The 15,037-nt window shown below is 30.8% G+C and overlaps 2 protein-coding genes across 2 annotated transcripts in view; one reads left to right on the top strand and one right to left on the bottom strand.

Annotated features, from left to right (window-relative positions):
* Positions 1-446, bottom strand: part of HELRODRAFT_73887 (hypothetical protein) — a gene marked incomplete at both ends in the record, with an annotated part of 3,245 nt that extends 2,799 nt beyond the window's left edge. The window contains 2 exons of the mRNA XM_009014304.1: positions 172-243; positions 368-446. Coding sequence (XP_009012552.1) covers positions 172-243; positions 368-446 — 151 coding nt within the window. The remainder of the gene's footprint in view (positions 1-171; positions 244-367) is intronic.
* A 1,274-nt stretch (positions 447-1,720) lies between these two features.
* HELRODRAFT_190503 (hypothetical protein) lies at positions 1,721-6,734 on the top strand (the record flags this gene model as incomplete). The annotated part of the gene is made up of 5 exons (XM_009014305.1): positions 1,721-1,783; positions 2,991-3,280; positions 3,471-3,475; positions 3,673-5,723; positions 6,071-6,734. 5 exons carry the CDS (start codon positions 1,721-1,723, stop codon positions 6,227-6,229), a joined length of 2,568 nt encoding a protein of 855 aa, XP_009012553.1. The 3' UTR covers positions 6,230-6,734.
* Between the last annotated feature and the right edge of the window lie 8,303 nt (positions 6,735-15,037).

Below are 15,037 nucleotides of genomic sequence, written 5' to 3' on the forward strand. Positions count from 1 at the left end.
ATAGTTGTAATATAATATATTTTTGTAATATAATTATAATATAATATATTTTTGTAATATAATTGTAATGTAATATATTTTTGTAATATAATTGTAATGTAATATATTTTTGTAATATAATTGTAATAATGTTGTAATAATTCGGAAATAGAAAAGCATTGCAGAACCAACGAGCGCATATGATGGCCAGAACGAAGATCACAATGAAACTTAACAAGAAAAATATATCAGTTTCCAAGATATCTGCCAGATGAATGAAATATTTAATAAGTTTTTGTATCATGTAAATTTAATTATGTATTCATTTACTTTTTTTTCTTTTAAAAATTATCATAAAAAAATAATTTTTAATATAAAAAATACCTACGAAATTCATCAGCTGAGAACTCCTTCGTTAAAAATTCATCTCCATTCAACATACGCAGTCTGTACTTTAGGTATAAACCCTGCAGAAGATCAAACACAACACGACCTTTCAAAGATTGATTAATTTGAAATATACCTACGCTAAAAGTTGTTCACATTGCAGTCCTTCTACTTTTGTTAAAAATTTCTAGTTTGGTAAATACGTTCTTAATTGATGTAGCTAGTAGGTTTAAAACATTTCCAGTAAAATATAAAAATGAATTGATAAAATTGTACCCCGATAGTTTGGTTGGAACACCTGGCAATGGCCATGAACCACCATCTCTCTCTGGTGGTGGCAAACTTTCTGGTTGAAGCACATTTGACGCTGTCACCAAGATTCGTACAACCTGTCCATATGTAGTTGTTGTTGGTGTTGTTGCCCAAACTGATGGCTTGGTAGTTGTTCGGGTTCAGATATGGCTCTTTAATTGCGTTCTCACAGGACTAAAATCGTTTGGTTTATTTTAATTAATTTTTATTTAAATAAAGTTTATATAATGTTTTAAAATATGAAAACGCTAAGATGACAAACAACAATTTTTTGTAGTTACTGAAAATTTCATTGTTTCAATTAACCTACCACGTCTTTCTTGTAAACAGAATACCATTGCTGAGGCTCGTCGTAATAGAGGAGGAACTGGACAGGCGCTAAGGACTGCATTGTAGTGAGTGAGTCATTTGTTTCGTTCAACAAAGCAACAATTAAAATCTTCAAAATTCGATTATTAACATTTGTTTTATCAATAATAAATATTATTGGTATTTTAAAGAGTTTAAATTAAATTACATCGCGTAATTTTGTTGTAGTTAGCTGGACAAAAAATAAATTGAATTTGATTGAATAAATTTGATAAAAGAATAAATTTTGTATCATCTACTAACAAGTGGAATCTCAAAATCGTACGTCAGCTCTCCACTTTCACTCAGGAAGCAGAAACGCGTCAGAAAAATCCATTTCTGCCAAAAAATAAGACAAATTTTAATAACTCAGTGTTACATTTCAAAAATTTTAATAAATGAGATCATTTTACTACTTGGTTCGTGATTAATGTCCCCGATACAGTTTTAGAATCTACAACATCGTAGCTAATTAACAAGCCGAAAATTAAATACAAATAAACCATTATTATAATTAATTATTTTAAATTCGTTTTAAAAGGTTTTTAAATTTAAAACGTTTCTTTTAATAAAAGCATGGTTTAAATTTAAAATTACATATGTCTAGTCATTAGTGAATGTTAATCACCATACCATTGTCAAAACGTCAAAAAATGATTAAATGTTCATTGAAAAGATGTAAAAAAAAGTTGATATGACAGATGAAGACATCAACATTGCTATCTACATCATCGTCTTCGTCATCATTGTCGGCCAGGTAAATGGCTGGATAGACATGATGATATGTTAGTAAAGTATATCGCAGGTAGTTTATTGGTATAAAAATGATTTACTTTTGTCTTGCATGTGGAGAGTATGAAGTGAATATTATATATAATATAAAATATATTATATAATAAACGTGATGTGTTATAGTATATACTTATATGATTATATATAGAAATATATAGATGTATGTATGTATATATATATATATATTTTTTAGATTTTATAGACTTTAGATGGATAGATAGATAGGGAATGAGATGGATAACAAGAAACAATAACAACATGCAAGCATCAGATGTATGTGTGTGTACGTAAACAAACAATTCTTCCAATGTTGCTCTTGACAACAGGAATGATTCCTCTTTATACTAATTTTAATATTTTTTGCTAATTTTTATAAATTTTTATAAACTTTCTTAAACAATTTTGCATGTTTTCTTCTAGCAATTACTCCTATAATGACGTTTTAATTTTTTGAACAAAACGCAGTTACGCATTTTACCATGTTAACTTACTCTCACCTTTAATCAAATTGGTGAAAAAAAGATGTTTGTTTTTTATTTGGAGACTGTTTTTAAATTTAAAAAATTGTTATTAGAGACAAACGTAAAATGTTTTATCAAAATATTAATATTTTGAATTTTACATATATTCGTTTCGCTTTTGGTTGAGATCTTGGGATCTGATTCCCTAATTTAATTAGATCACAATCCCTCTTGTTATTAATACAAAATTAAATTTAATTAATTATTAAATTAAAAAATTAGTATTTTAATTTGATTTAGGTTGGCTGTTGACATTTTTCTTGGCGGGGGACCGTCGTTTCGTTTTTTGTTTTGTATTAATTTTTTTTGCTGTCTCCACCAGCTCAACGAAACAGCAAAGAAGGCCCAAATCTTTCATTAAAATTAAAATAAATAAAATAATAAACATGAATGAATTGGACAAATCAACTAAATCGGTTACCTGATTTTTTAATTCTATTTTAAATGGAATTTTATTAAGCCATTTAAATGTTGAATTAAAACAATACATATCCTTTTAGTGATTTTTAGTGTCTACCCTGGAATTTTTTATTTGGTTTGTGTTTTGAAGAACCGGTATAAATTTTTTTCCTAGTGTGGATCTCTGACTCGAATTCTTTTTATATTTTCAAAGTTCTTATTCATAATGTTATTTATATTTGTCACTTTCAGTGTGCCATCAAGGTTTACCTATCTAATCTCACGAAGAGAAAAAGTTACATCACACTGGTCATCCCAGAGATTCTGACAGGATTCAACATAAAGAAACTGACAATTAGGAAAATAGGAATGAATGAGCAACAGCTCATGTCAACAGAGTTGTTAATTTTAATAAAAGAGAATAATTCTCATCTACATGGCTCACTCAACAATGATGATATAAATGTCGATAGTACCGTGTACATGTATCGAGTTCTTGATACAGACTGCCCGAGTCACTTTGTATCTCTCAAGTTATGCGAGTTAGTTGGAAATATCAATGATTCATTGAAAATATTCTCATTATGATGTTTCTTTTTTAATATTTTTTGTTTTGTTTTTATTGTAGATTTTATTTGTATTGGAAAGAATCAATTCTTCAGAAATTAAAATACATTCCACACATTTCACAGGTGATTTTTTTCAGTGGTCTTTATTTTTTTTTAAATTTAGAAATAGTTAGTTCCCTTGCTTTATAATTGAAAACATGACACAATCAATTAAATTATTTGTAATATTGCAATGATTTTTTCAAATGAACAGGTTGTCAGCAGAATGAATGCAAAGGATAAGCTGTCTTCAGTGCTCAACATGGAGGACTGCTTGGAACGACTTCCAGGTTACCGACCAACACGAAATATTAATTCAACCTCAGGCACACACCGAACTAATCTCAACAAGACAGCAGATGCACATCTAACTAATTTCAAAAACAGTGTAACAACGAATGGCTTGATGAAACGTGTAGCTAATAATAACATTGATAACAGCAACAACAGCTGCAGCATAGAAACAAGCAGTAGAAGCAACAGAGGTCATGTAACGCAGAATGATATGATTCCAACAAAAGTTAAAAACATAGATAGAAATTGTTTTGAAGAGTACGATGACAATCCCAACAAAATGGATCCGTCGGGTGATGCACTTGAGATGGTGAGTCTGCGAGGAGAGAGATATACAAAGCCTTCAGATTTTATCACTCCCAGACCACCACTATCATCTGTCAGAAACTCTCTGCTCATCACTAAAAAAGATTTTTCAAAACTTGATGTAGATTCAATGAAATATGCAAGCAAGTTATCTAACAATATTGATTCTATGAAATCTCTCCAGAAAAAAAAATCTAACACAACTGTGCAATCACCATCATCTAGCTACTCATCATCATCTGTTGAACTCAAAACGCCTTTGAACTCTTCCATGCCTTCCTTGATACAGCTACAAAAATCTACGAGAACTTCAAAGTCGAACGTGAAGAAACTCGATGGAGAAACAAGAAGTAGTGTGGCACCTACCAACAATTACATTGCTGCCAACGTAAACAACAATCACATCAGCAACCACATTAATAATATCAACGGCCTTAATGGCAACAACAACAATGGAACTAACAACTGTAACAACAGCAATTCAGTCAACAGTTTTAAAGAAATCAAAAAATCTAAAACGAGCAGTGCATCAAGTGAGAACAGCACATTGAGCAGCATCAACTGCAGCTCCGAACACCTGTCACTCACCGACCACAGCAATTCAACAACACAAAAACACAAAAATGAAGGAAACAACAAATTAACTACTAGCAGACGCCAGCTACCTCAAGTTGCTTTCCCCGAAGAAATGGTCGAGGAAAAGCGTTATTTGCTATCCAAGAAACTCGAGCAGCGCATCATCCGTCGAGTATCGAGTCGAGAGGTGAGTGCTTTCGGAGATGGTCAAATAAACAGCACAAAATCTCAAATCTTTCAGTCATCTCACTTCTCAGCAGTCAAACAAAATGAGTCTGACTTTGATTGCAAGTCGGTGACGTCAGAGGAAGTGGCGAACATTTTGGCGGAGGCTGGTCCCATGGGAGTTGTCGAATCAGATTACGAAGAACCACGAACTCCCGATTGCCGTGAAGATGGGGAGGAGGAAGTGAGTGCAAGTGAGGATGATAATGCCGATCTGTTTGTCAGTAAAAAGAATAGGTTTCCATCGCTGTTTGATCTTATGAAGAATCGAAATGTTGAGGATTCAGATTTTGAAGATTTGGTTGAAACTAATAAATTGAAAGGCAAGTTGGTTCCTGTCAAGTGCCAATCAAATAATAACTCATTAATCAAAACTACTGGGTTTGTTCCGTATAGCAAATCCCTTCAAGAAGGTTCTTTAACATCACCAGTGAGAACCACAGAAACACCATCAACAACAACAACAACACTATCCCTACCAACAACAACTTCACTGAAGGCGGATGCATCACTCCCAGTGACAACGACATCAACCAAACATTTCCTCTCACTGTATGATCTGCTGGATTCAAAATTCTACCAGCTGTTTACCACGTGCCAACATGTTCACAAAACAAACAACAACAACGACGAACGAATCATTCTGCCTTTTGAAATAATTAATTCAACAATAACCTTAAGCATTAAGTCTGTTTCTACTAATGAAGATGATTACGTAAATAATAATGTAAATAATCAAAATAATTATAAAGATGTAATATTTTCGGTCTGTGTTGTTGGGCGAATTTTAAACAGCAACGACAACTACAATAATAATAATAACAATGATACAGATAACAAAAACACGTTCACCAACAAAACATCCATGAAACTAAGAAGCATGAACAAGAACCTCCAAAAACATTACGTACCAAGGAGTGCCACCAAAGACGATGAAAATAATTTCCAACTGCAACAATATGACGTCATTGTTGAGGTATGATACGTCACGCCATATCGTTTAATGTCATTGATGTTATGCCATTTAATGTCACGTCTAGTCGCGTCATGTTCCAATACACCTAGTACTACTGAGGCTGCTGTTGTTGTTATATTATTTTCTTAATTTGTATTTTTTATCTTATAGGTTCATGTTCACCTTGGAGATGTTTTGGTCATTAGAGATTTTTTAAGAGTTTAAATAAATTTCATTAACTTTTAATGTGACGGGTTATTCTATTTGTATCTCATTTGATAGGAATGTTTTCTCACTGTTTTGTATCTTTCGCTGTTATAATTATAATTATTATATGTTGTTTATTTTGGTACTTATGATTTGCTCAGATTAATGGTAAAAATGCTCTGCTTATGGATGCCAGCCAGTTAACAGAAGAACTATCATCATCGTCGTCGTCATCTTCGGCTTCATCGTCGTCGTTGGCTCATCCAGTCACTAACAACATTTCCTTTCTTTTGGTTGTGGCCAGACGGATTCAGCAATGAACACACACACACACACACACACACACAACACACATTCATATGTAAACACATCACGTGAACATTAATTAATGCATTGCTTTGTTTTGTATGCATGCATGCAAACATATATATACATACGAAACGAAACGAAATTTGAATTAGTAACCGAAACGGAAGAATTGTTTACATGCTGTAAGGTTGACCAGGATAGAATTTGAGAGATTTATCGAGTCTGGTCACTCAAAAATAATATCATGTCCAGTGTCATGTAAAATGTTTATGAATAAAAAATCTATTAGAATTTGTTTCAAGTGTTTTTCAAATACGAATACATAGAACTTGAAATAAAATCCTGAACTTAATAACTTTTTCCAAACTCTTGCTCCCACTCAATGTATATCAATACATACATACATACATGCTACTTTTTTTAAAATGATCGTATGCAAACAATGGCTTTATCTTCATATACATAGTATGCATTAACTAACTTTGTTTGCGCGAATAAAATATATCTCTGTTTTTATACACGCATTCATTTGTATTTTTTGTATGTTAGTGTATGTATATCTCCTCTTGTTGCTATTTGTGTATGTGTGTGTATTTCAAGACGTGTATATCCATTTAGTCTTGTTTGTATTCAGGTACGTTCATCTGTTTGTGTGCTAACGTATGTTTATACATATTGTGTTACTATTCATGTTTTTATATACTTTTGTTTGAATATGTTGTGTGTGTTGTGTGTGTGTGTGTGAGAGAGAGAGAGAGAGAGATGTTCGTGAGCCATAAAACAGATGTAAGGATCACATATTCATGTTCACCTAACTAACACGCGTCGTTCGTTCGGTTCATCAGTTTACGTTCGTTTAGCATAGAAGATAATATTTATATTTTTGTTTCCTTGAAAAATGTTACTGATCAGTTTTTTAATGCATTCATTGCAATATTTTTCATTCGTTTGCTTGTTTCTGTGTTTGTGTTTGCTGTGTGTGTGCTTTGTTTGTTCGTTTGTGCGTGTGAGAGTTTGTGTGTGTGAGTTTGTGTGTGATATCTATCAGTGCTCACCTATTATATAATTTAAAAAGCAAATAATTTGAATTAAGGAGTGGATTATTTATTACCAACAATGTGATTTGTTGAAATTATCTACCCTTTATAAATAGATACACGTGATGAGATATCATTGGTTGAAATTATTTACAACGTTAATAGATACACATATTGTCGGTTATTTTGAAGTTGAAAACTAACTCTCATTGGTTTCATTTTGAAGTCTCGTGCGCATGTAAGTGCCTTACTAACTAACTGAACGATGAAAAATTGCCAATTTTAATCTGGAGATGTTTTAAACTTATTTTAGACTTTTGTAAGGGGAATAATTGCAAATGTGGAAAGTGATTTTTTTTTAAATATATTTTCTCATTCTAAATGTTTACGAATGTATGTGGAACCTAGATGGGAAAATGTATATCTGAATTGTGTGAAACTAGGTTCTGTTAAAATGGCGATTTTTTGCGTTTCTTCGATTCTGTTAGATTTTCAAGTTAAATAGTTTTTTATTTTTCAGTTTCAACATTTTTCATCATTTTCACATTTCGTTGTTGTATATTTGGTTTTAAACTTTTTAACCTTTAATGATCAATCAGTTTGGCGGTTAATTTTAAATGATTAACATTTTTTCTATTGCTAACCAGTTGCCTGTTTTGTGTAGTTAACTTTATTTTAATTTTTCAATTATCTAGTTAATTTGCTGTGTGCGTGTGTGGTGTGTGTGTGTGTGGGTGTGTGTTGATTTAAAACCAATTTACTAATATCACTTGTATCTAGTTATTCTACGTTTTTATTTGTTATTAACAGTAAGTAAGTACCCTTTGTTAGTTTTTACTTTTTTGATACGAAACTGGTTGATTGCCTAAATTCCATTTCAGTCTATTGCGTAGAGCGAGTGCATTTTATCTTTTATTTAAACCAACTTGTAGAAATTAACATGCATGTAGTGAGTAGAAATTATTATTATTATCGAAGAATCATTTTTTTATATTGAATTTTTTCTTTTCTCTTTCTTTCTTTCTCTTTCTCCCTCTCTTTCTCTCTCTCTCTCTCTCTCTCTCTTTCTCTTTCCTTTTCTTACGTACTTGTTTTTATCTCTCTCTCCCTCTTGTCTATCGGTGTTTTCTTTACTCCTATCTTTTTCTAATTTTTATCTTGTTCATTTCTTTTTTATGTCGATTTTTTAAAGTAGTGTTCATTCTCACTCATTCTCTCCTTCTCTCCCTCTCTCTCTCTCTCTCTCTCTCTCTCTCTTCCCTCTCTCTTTCTTTCTCTTTCAATTGTTGTTTCTCTTTCTCTCTCAATTGTTGTTTCTCTCTCTCTCTCTCTCTCTCTCTCTCTCAATTGTTGTTGTTTTCTAAGTCCTTTTTTTCTTTTTTTGCAGAACTTCATAACTTCATTAGCGCGGTAAAATTTATTTTACAAAAAATTTCTATATTTTATTTATATTTTAGTTTTTAAAAAATTTAAAATTATACTTATAAATCTATTATTTATATTTTACCATATATATGTGTGCTTGCAAATAATACGATACATATGTAATTTATATATATGTGTGTGTGTGTGTGTGTGTGTGTGAGTGTGTGAGTGTGTGTGTGTGTGTGTGCGTATTTAAATTTATTTACAATGTCAATTGTTGTTATTATGAATGAATATTTTTAAATCTACATTCTTCCAATGTTTTTCAATCATTCTATCTAACGATTGCTCGTATTGTGTGTCGTTTGGCATGGTTATTATTATTATTTATTATTATTATTATTTATTATTATTATTATTATTCAGGTTTTATCAGAATTCCAGCGTGTCCAAGTATTTTCTTTTACGTACACTTTCTGCCTGTACACTTTGAATGTGTTATGCTCATTATAAACATTAACAACATCAATTTTCTTGTCGACATCGTCGTCGTCATCATCAGCATTATCATCATCGTCATCGTCGTCATCAACATAATCATCATCATTGAAATCACGAACAAATTAAAAGTGGTAAAACTAAACATCTTGATCATCATCGCCGTTATCATATTAAGTAGATTTTCATTACCAAATTCTCCATCTAATTCAAACACACTATTTATTTATAAATAATCCATCTCAAATAATAATATTACATTAAGCATTGATCAATAATAGTATAACAATAATTAATAATAATATAAATAACAATATATATATATATATATATAAATATATATATATATATATATATATATATATTTACAATATTCTATAAATTCTACCGAACATGCAGAACATTCGGTAGAATTTACAGAATATTGTAAAAATATATATATATATATATATTTGCATTTTTTTTCAGAATTTTATTCGAAAAGAAACAGGAGATCATATATACGAAAGCATGTGCTACCACCTTAACTAGTTGTGCAACAATATGAGATACAAATATAAACATTTTTAGTATATCGATGAATATAAATACACCCAATAAATCTATTTTTATAACTTAAAGTAAGGAGGTTAAATATTCAATCAGATGTATTTCAGATGTATTTTGCATTTTTGACAGTCTTAATCTTTTATATATATATATATATATATATATATATATATTACAATATTCTATAAATTCTACCGAATGATTGGCATTAACGCCAATCATTCGGTAGAATTTATAGAATATTGTAAAAATTATGGTCTATTACCAACATATATATATATATATATATATATATATATATATATATATATATATACTATTTTTAGCATTCCAAATCAATGTGTGTTTACATTATAATATTATTATAATAAATACCAAATTGTGAGATGTCTTGATGGTGACGTGGTCGTAACGCCAACAATATACGAATGTTGTTGACGCGCACAGTCGTCAATAAGGCATTTAAATTCATATATCACATGATTACGCTTCAAACTAGGATCGTCTTTAGGAGTGCAGTTGTTCTAAAACCTATTGACCAATTGAATTAAATTGATTAATACCAATAATTCGGTAGAACTCATACAATACCGTATAAAATATGGTCTCCTTCCAATATATATATATATATATATATATATATATATATATATATATATATATATATTAATTAGTTTTAATTTTTTTTAACAATCTTATTATTATTATTATTATTATTGATATATGTTTCTAGTGAAAAACTGGGACAGAAAGTCATTCATCGTAGACCAATATTGAATAAACATTTAGCTTGTTATTAATAAATCTCTTATCTAATTTATGTTACTTTAATTGTAATAATTAATTAATTAATCATTCAATTTATTAATTTATTTATCGATTGATTGATTGATTGGCTTAAATATTTTTTATGAACTTTAAACTGTTATGCGCTATGCATATATAATTTGTGAGTGTGTGCGTGCGTGTATTTATACATTTTTTTTAATTATTTCTTTTCTACCTCCTGATTAAATCAGCATTGCATCGGTTCATAATTAATTGACCAATTAGTTTATTACTTCATTCATAATTCATTCATTCATTCATCCATTCATTCATTCATCCATTCATTCATTAATCAATTGATTGATGACAACGTGTTTTAAAATTAGTTGATTAATTTCGTATTTACTTAAACAATGATTTTGTTATTTTTTGATTTTAATTCAATTAGATTTAATATTCTTTTCTTTCTTTATTTAGAATCGCATTAATTTAAATGAACTATTATAATCAGGCAATAGATAAGCTAATGATAACAAATTGGAAAAAATGAACTTTTTTCGTCTTGTGTTTGAACCCGGGACCTTAGGCTCGCTCACTGACAAAGTTTCATTAATCTTATCCAGAATATCGTTTTTGTGATGCTGTACGATTCTTTTATTATTCATTTATTTATGATAATATTTTTATTTATTAATATATGAATAATAATAATTATTATTATTGTCACTGTTGTTGTTAATTAGTTCATTTTTATTCTTATTAACATAATGAATTTATCGTTACTAATTTTAATTTATATTAATCCATAACCAAACAGCATGTTTGTCGCCGGAACGTCACACACACACACACATACACGAACAAACAAACACACATACACACACATATACACACACACATACACACACGTGTGCATGTTTTATCCTTTCTCTCTGAAACATTTTCGTCATAAAAACTAATTAATTAGTTAATTAATTTTGTTATTTTTAGTTGGTTCAACCTAATCCTTAGTTAATAAGCGAATATTTATTAACGTTTGCAGTTTAGCTCATTTCACAAAGCATTCATTCATTCGTTCATTCATTCTGCTTTTACATGTTTTCAAAGTGCGATGAAACATTCTTGTTTAAATCTTTACTTTATTGTTCTTACATTCGGGTTTCTTGAAATTATCGATGATTTTCTTGCAAATAAAAGTTCATAAAATATCGTAGTGGTGTTTCTATTAAATTTCTGCAATTTTGATACGATGCTTGTTGCATTGACAGTTCCTCTGAATTTCTGTTCAATGATAGATTTGGGATTCATTGAAGTTTTAACAAGATTCTCACAAGATTCTCATTTGTTCTTATGTCTTTGCTTTAATTATGTTTCATCTGATCTTATACTACCTGTTCTAACATCAAACCACTCAAAATCTAAACAAATGAACTAAAAAATATTTTTAAAAGTCAGTTGAGAGTGAGCGAGAAACCATGCGAATCTTCATCTGCTGAATAGTAAAAGCAGCATAGCAAACAAAAAAAATTTCTAGATTTCTTTCGCCGCGGGTAAAATGCATAACTGTTATCGTCTGCGAGTGACGTTCGGCCATTAAATTCTTTATTTATGCACATTGCTACCAACGTGGCTAGCAAGAAAACAATTAACTTTCAATATAAACCATGCCATCAAACAAACCATCTTGCTTCAGATAGATACAACAGATTCTCACTCAGATATTTCGAATTTTAGCCATTAATGACGACAATGGTAATGGAGTGAGTGAGAATGATGATGTGAGTAGATGTTTTTGAATCGTTTTACAGGCAAAAAGATGTTTACAAACGTTATTTTTTATTACAGAAATGCTTCTTAGGAAGTAAAAGTTTTTAAATCCAAAAATGATTAAATTTTATTTGAAACCTGTTTTAAAATGTTGAACTGCGACTAAATAATTTGTTCATCCTACTATCATATCAATAAAAGAAACAATAACACACACACACACACACACACACAAACAAACACAAACAAACACACGCTTTTTTTCCGTTTATAATGTTTTTTATAACTAAATTACGTGCTCAAGTAAATCCAAGTGTTATAGCTGCAGTTATTATGTATCGTGCTCTTCTTTATATTCAGGTAGTTATTTTTTATTACGGTCGTCATCTTTGCCATTTTAAGCTTCCAAACACTTCAACGTGCATTAATTCATCCATTTATTCATCCAACTATTTATCCAACTATCCGTTTATATATTTTTTTCATTCATCTATTTCCCCATTTGTCCACATAATTTGCTCATTCATTTATATATTACTCCATTTTGTATCCATCCATCTATATATCAGTCATTCATACGTTTATCATGCCATTCATTTGTCAATCTATTCATCCATACATCCCAACATTTTTCATCCATTCATCTATTTTACTTCCATCCATTTAACCATTCGTTCATCTATTCATCCATCTATTCATCCATCTATCCATCCATCCATCCATCCATCCATTCATCCATTCATCCATCTATCCATCTATCCATCCATCCATTCATTCATCTAAACATCCATCTTCCATAAAGTTAGCCATGCGATTAAATTTATAGCCACCTCTGCTGAACATCGCAGACAATAAACAAACTCAAAACACTCTCTACTACAAGTATTTCCAGTAAATAATCTTAACATATACTATATGTGTGTGTGTGTGTGTGTGTGTGTGTATGTGTGTGCGTTCATCTGTATGTGCGTATGTGTGTTTGTATGTTTGCGTATTCTTGTGTTTATTTCTAGTATTTATATTGCTTGTTCACGCTTTACCTTGAATATTATCATCAACTTATTTTTTCGTAAATATGCTTAATAGCGCATATTTGTTTATGTGTCTTTATGTAAACATATAGGGATTATATATGTATATGTGTGTGTACGTGTGTGTGTGTACGTGTGTGTACGCGTGTGTGTGGGTGTGTGCGTGCGTTCGTGCGTGTTTTGGTATAAATGCGACTTCTAACAGAGGTGTTATCTAATTTATGAAGACATTCACAAGCCAGACTCGATACGCATGGAATGTTATTGTTGTTGTTATTTTTTTTTATTGTATTTGTGTTGTTGTTGCTGTTGTGTTGTTAATGATTTTGTTGGTTATGTTTTGTTAGCTGTTGTAGCGGGTGTGGTTCGTTGTTTACTGCCTGGATCGCTAATGTTGATCTGTTTTTTCTTTTGTCGTGTCGCTCAATTATCATCCTAATTTTTCGTTGTCGCATTGTTTGCTTGGTACTGTTGAATTGGTTTTTTTAGAAGTGGTTTTTTCTTTGGTATGGTTGTCGGCCGGCAGTGGTAGAATTGTTTCTTGTCTCTACAATAAAAGATGTCACATTTTGAAATTTCATTTTCCATTTATAGATCGCCAGTGCAAACCATCAAGATATGGAGATACCTAAGAAAAAAAGTTAGAGACACGAGAAACTTAACGAGATGGATGGATTTAAAAACTTCGTTAAAGGGTTTAAAGTAGAATCAGGAAGACCATAGCCTGGTGGTTCACAATTGTCAACCCAGGATAAAACTTATAAGGTAACAAGTAAGATATGAATAATCAAGGAAAGACATATGTTTCTTTTAATATCACGTTAATAAATCTAAAAAAATTCAACATCTTCAGCAACATTATTAACTTGTAAATAAGGAGGCATTTTAGAATCAAAAATAAAACAAATATATATATTATTATATATATATACTAAACAACGTATTGACAAATATGTTTTGCTGCTATGCTCTGATAACGATGCTAAATGGCGTTAATAACGCAGATATGTCTAACTAATTGTGTGATTGATTTCCATGTGCTACTGTCAAAACGCGACAAAATGTTGATTTGGTATCTAACTGATGTTGGTTGGTGAGTTCACGAGGAGTCAACAAAGCATCAAGTGAGTCTTTATAGAAAATTTTAAAAGGCTGTACTTATTATTTAAAAGCGTTTTTACAGAATATATCACTAACATCAATAACAACCGCCAACAACTACCACTACATTACTAACCACAACTACCACTAACCCTGTATTTACAACAGCAGCAGCAACAACAACAATCTACTACCACAACCGAAACAACACTAACAATTACAACCACATCAGCATTCCGAGTACAACAGAAAACTTTTATTAACTAGCTCTCAAGCTCCGTCAAAACAAATCATAAAATGCGGATACCGATATAATCGTCAAATAATTGCGAGTAATAACATCCCCATCGTCGCCTTCCTTATGTTCAGCCTGGCCATAAAATCGTAACGCATCTTCTTCTTACAGTTTCTCAGTTAAATTTTAATTGCACCATCTTAACGATGCAACATTGTATGTTTGTGCGTACAACTACGTACGTATACAAAATGCATACACCCAACTACATACACAAAAATATATGTAGGTATGCGTATTCTCATTTTATGCATGCGTACATAATTCTGGTGTGCATGCATGCATGCGTGTGTTTTTACTACCTGCTTCTGTTTGATTTTTACATACATATGTGTGCTGTTGTGGTAGGAGATTTAAATGTGGATGCTTTGTGTGTGTGTGTGTGTGTGTGTGTGTGTGTGTGTGGGG

The sequence above is a fragment of the Helobdella robusta genome (genome assembly GCF_000326865.2).
Source record: "Helobdella robusta unplaced genomic scaffold HELROscaffold_13, whole genome shotgun sequence".
In the NCBI taxonomy this organism is placed as follows: Eukaryota; Metazoa; Annelida; class Clitellata; order Rhynchobdellida; family Glossiphoniidae; genus Helobdella; species Helobdella robusta.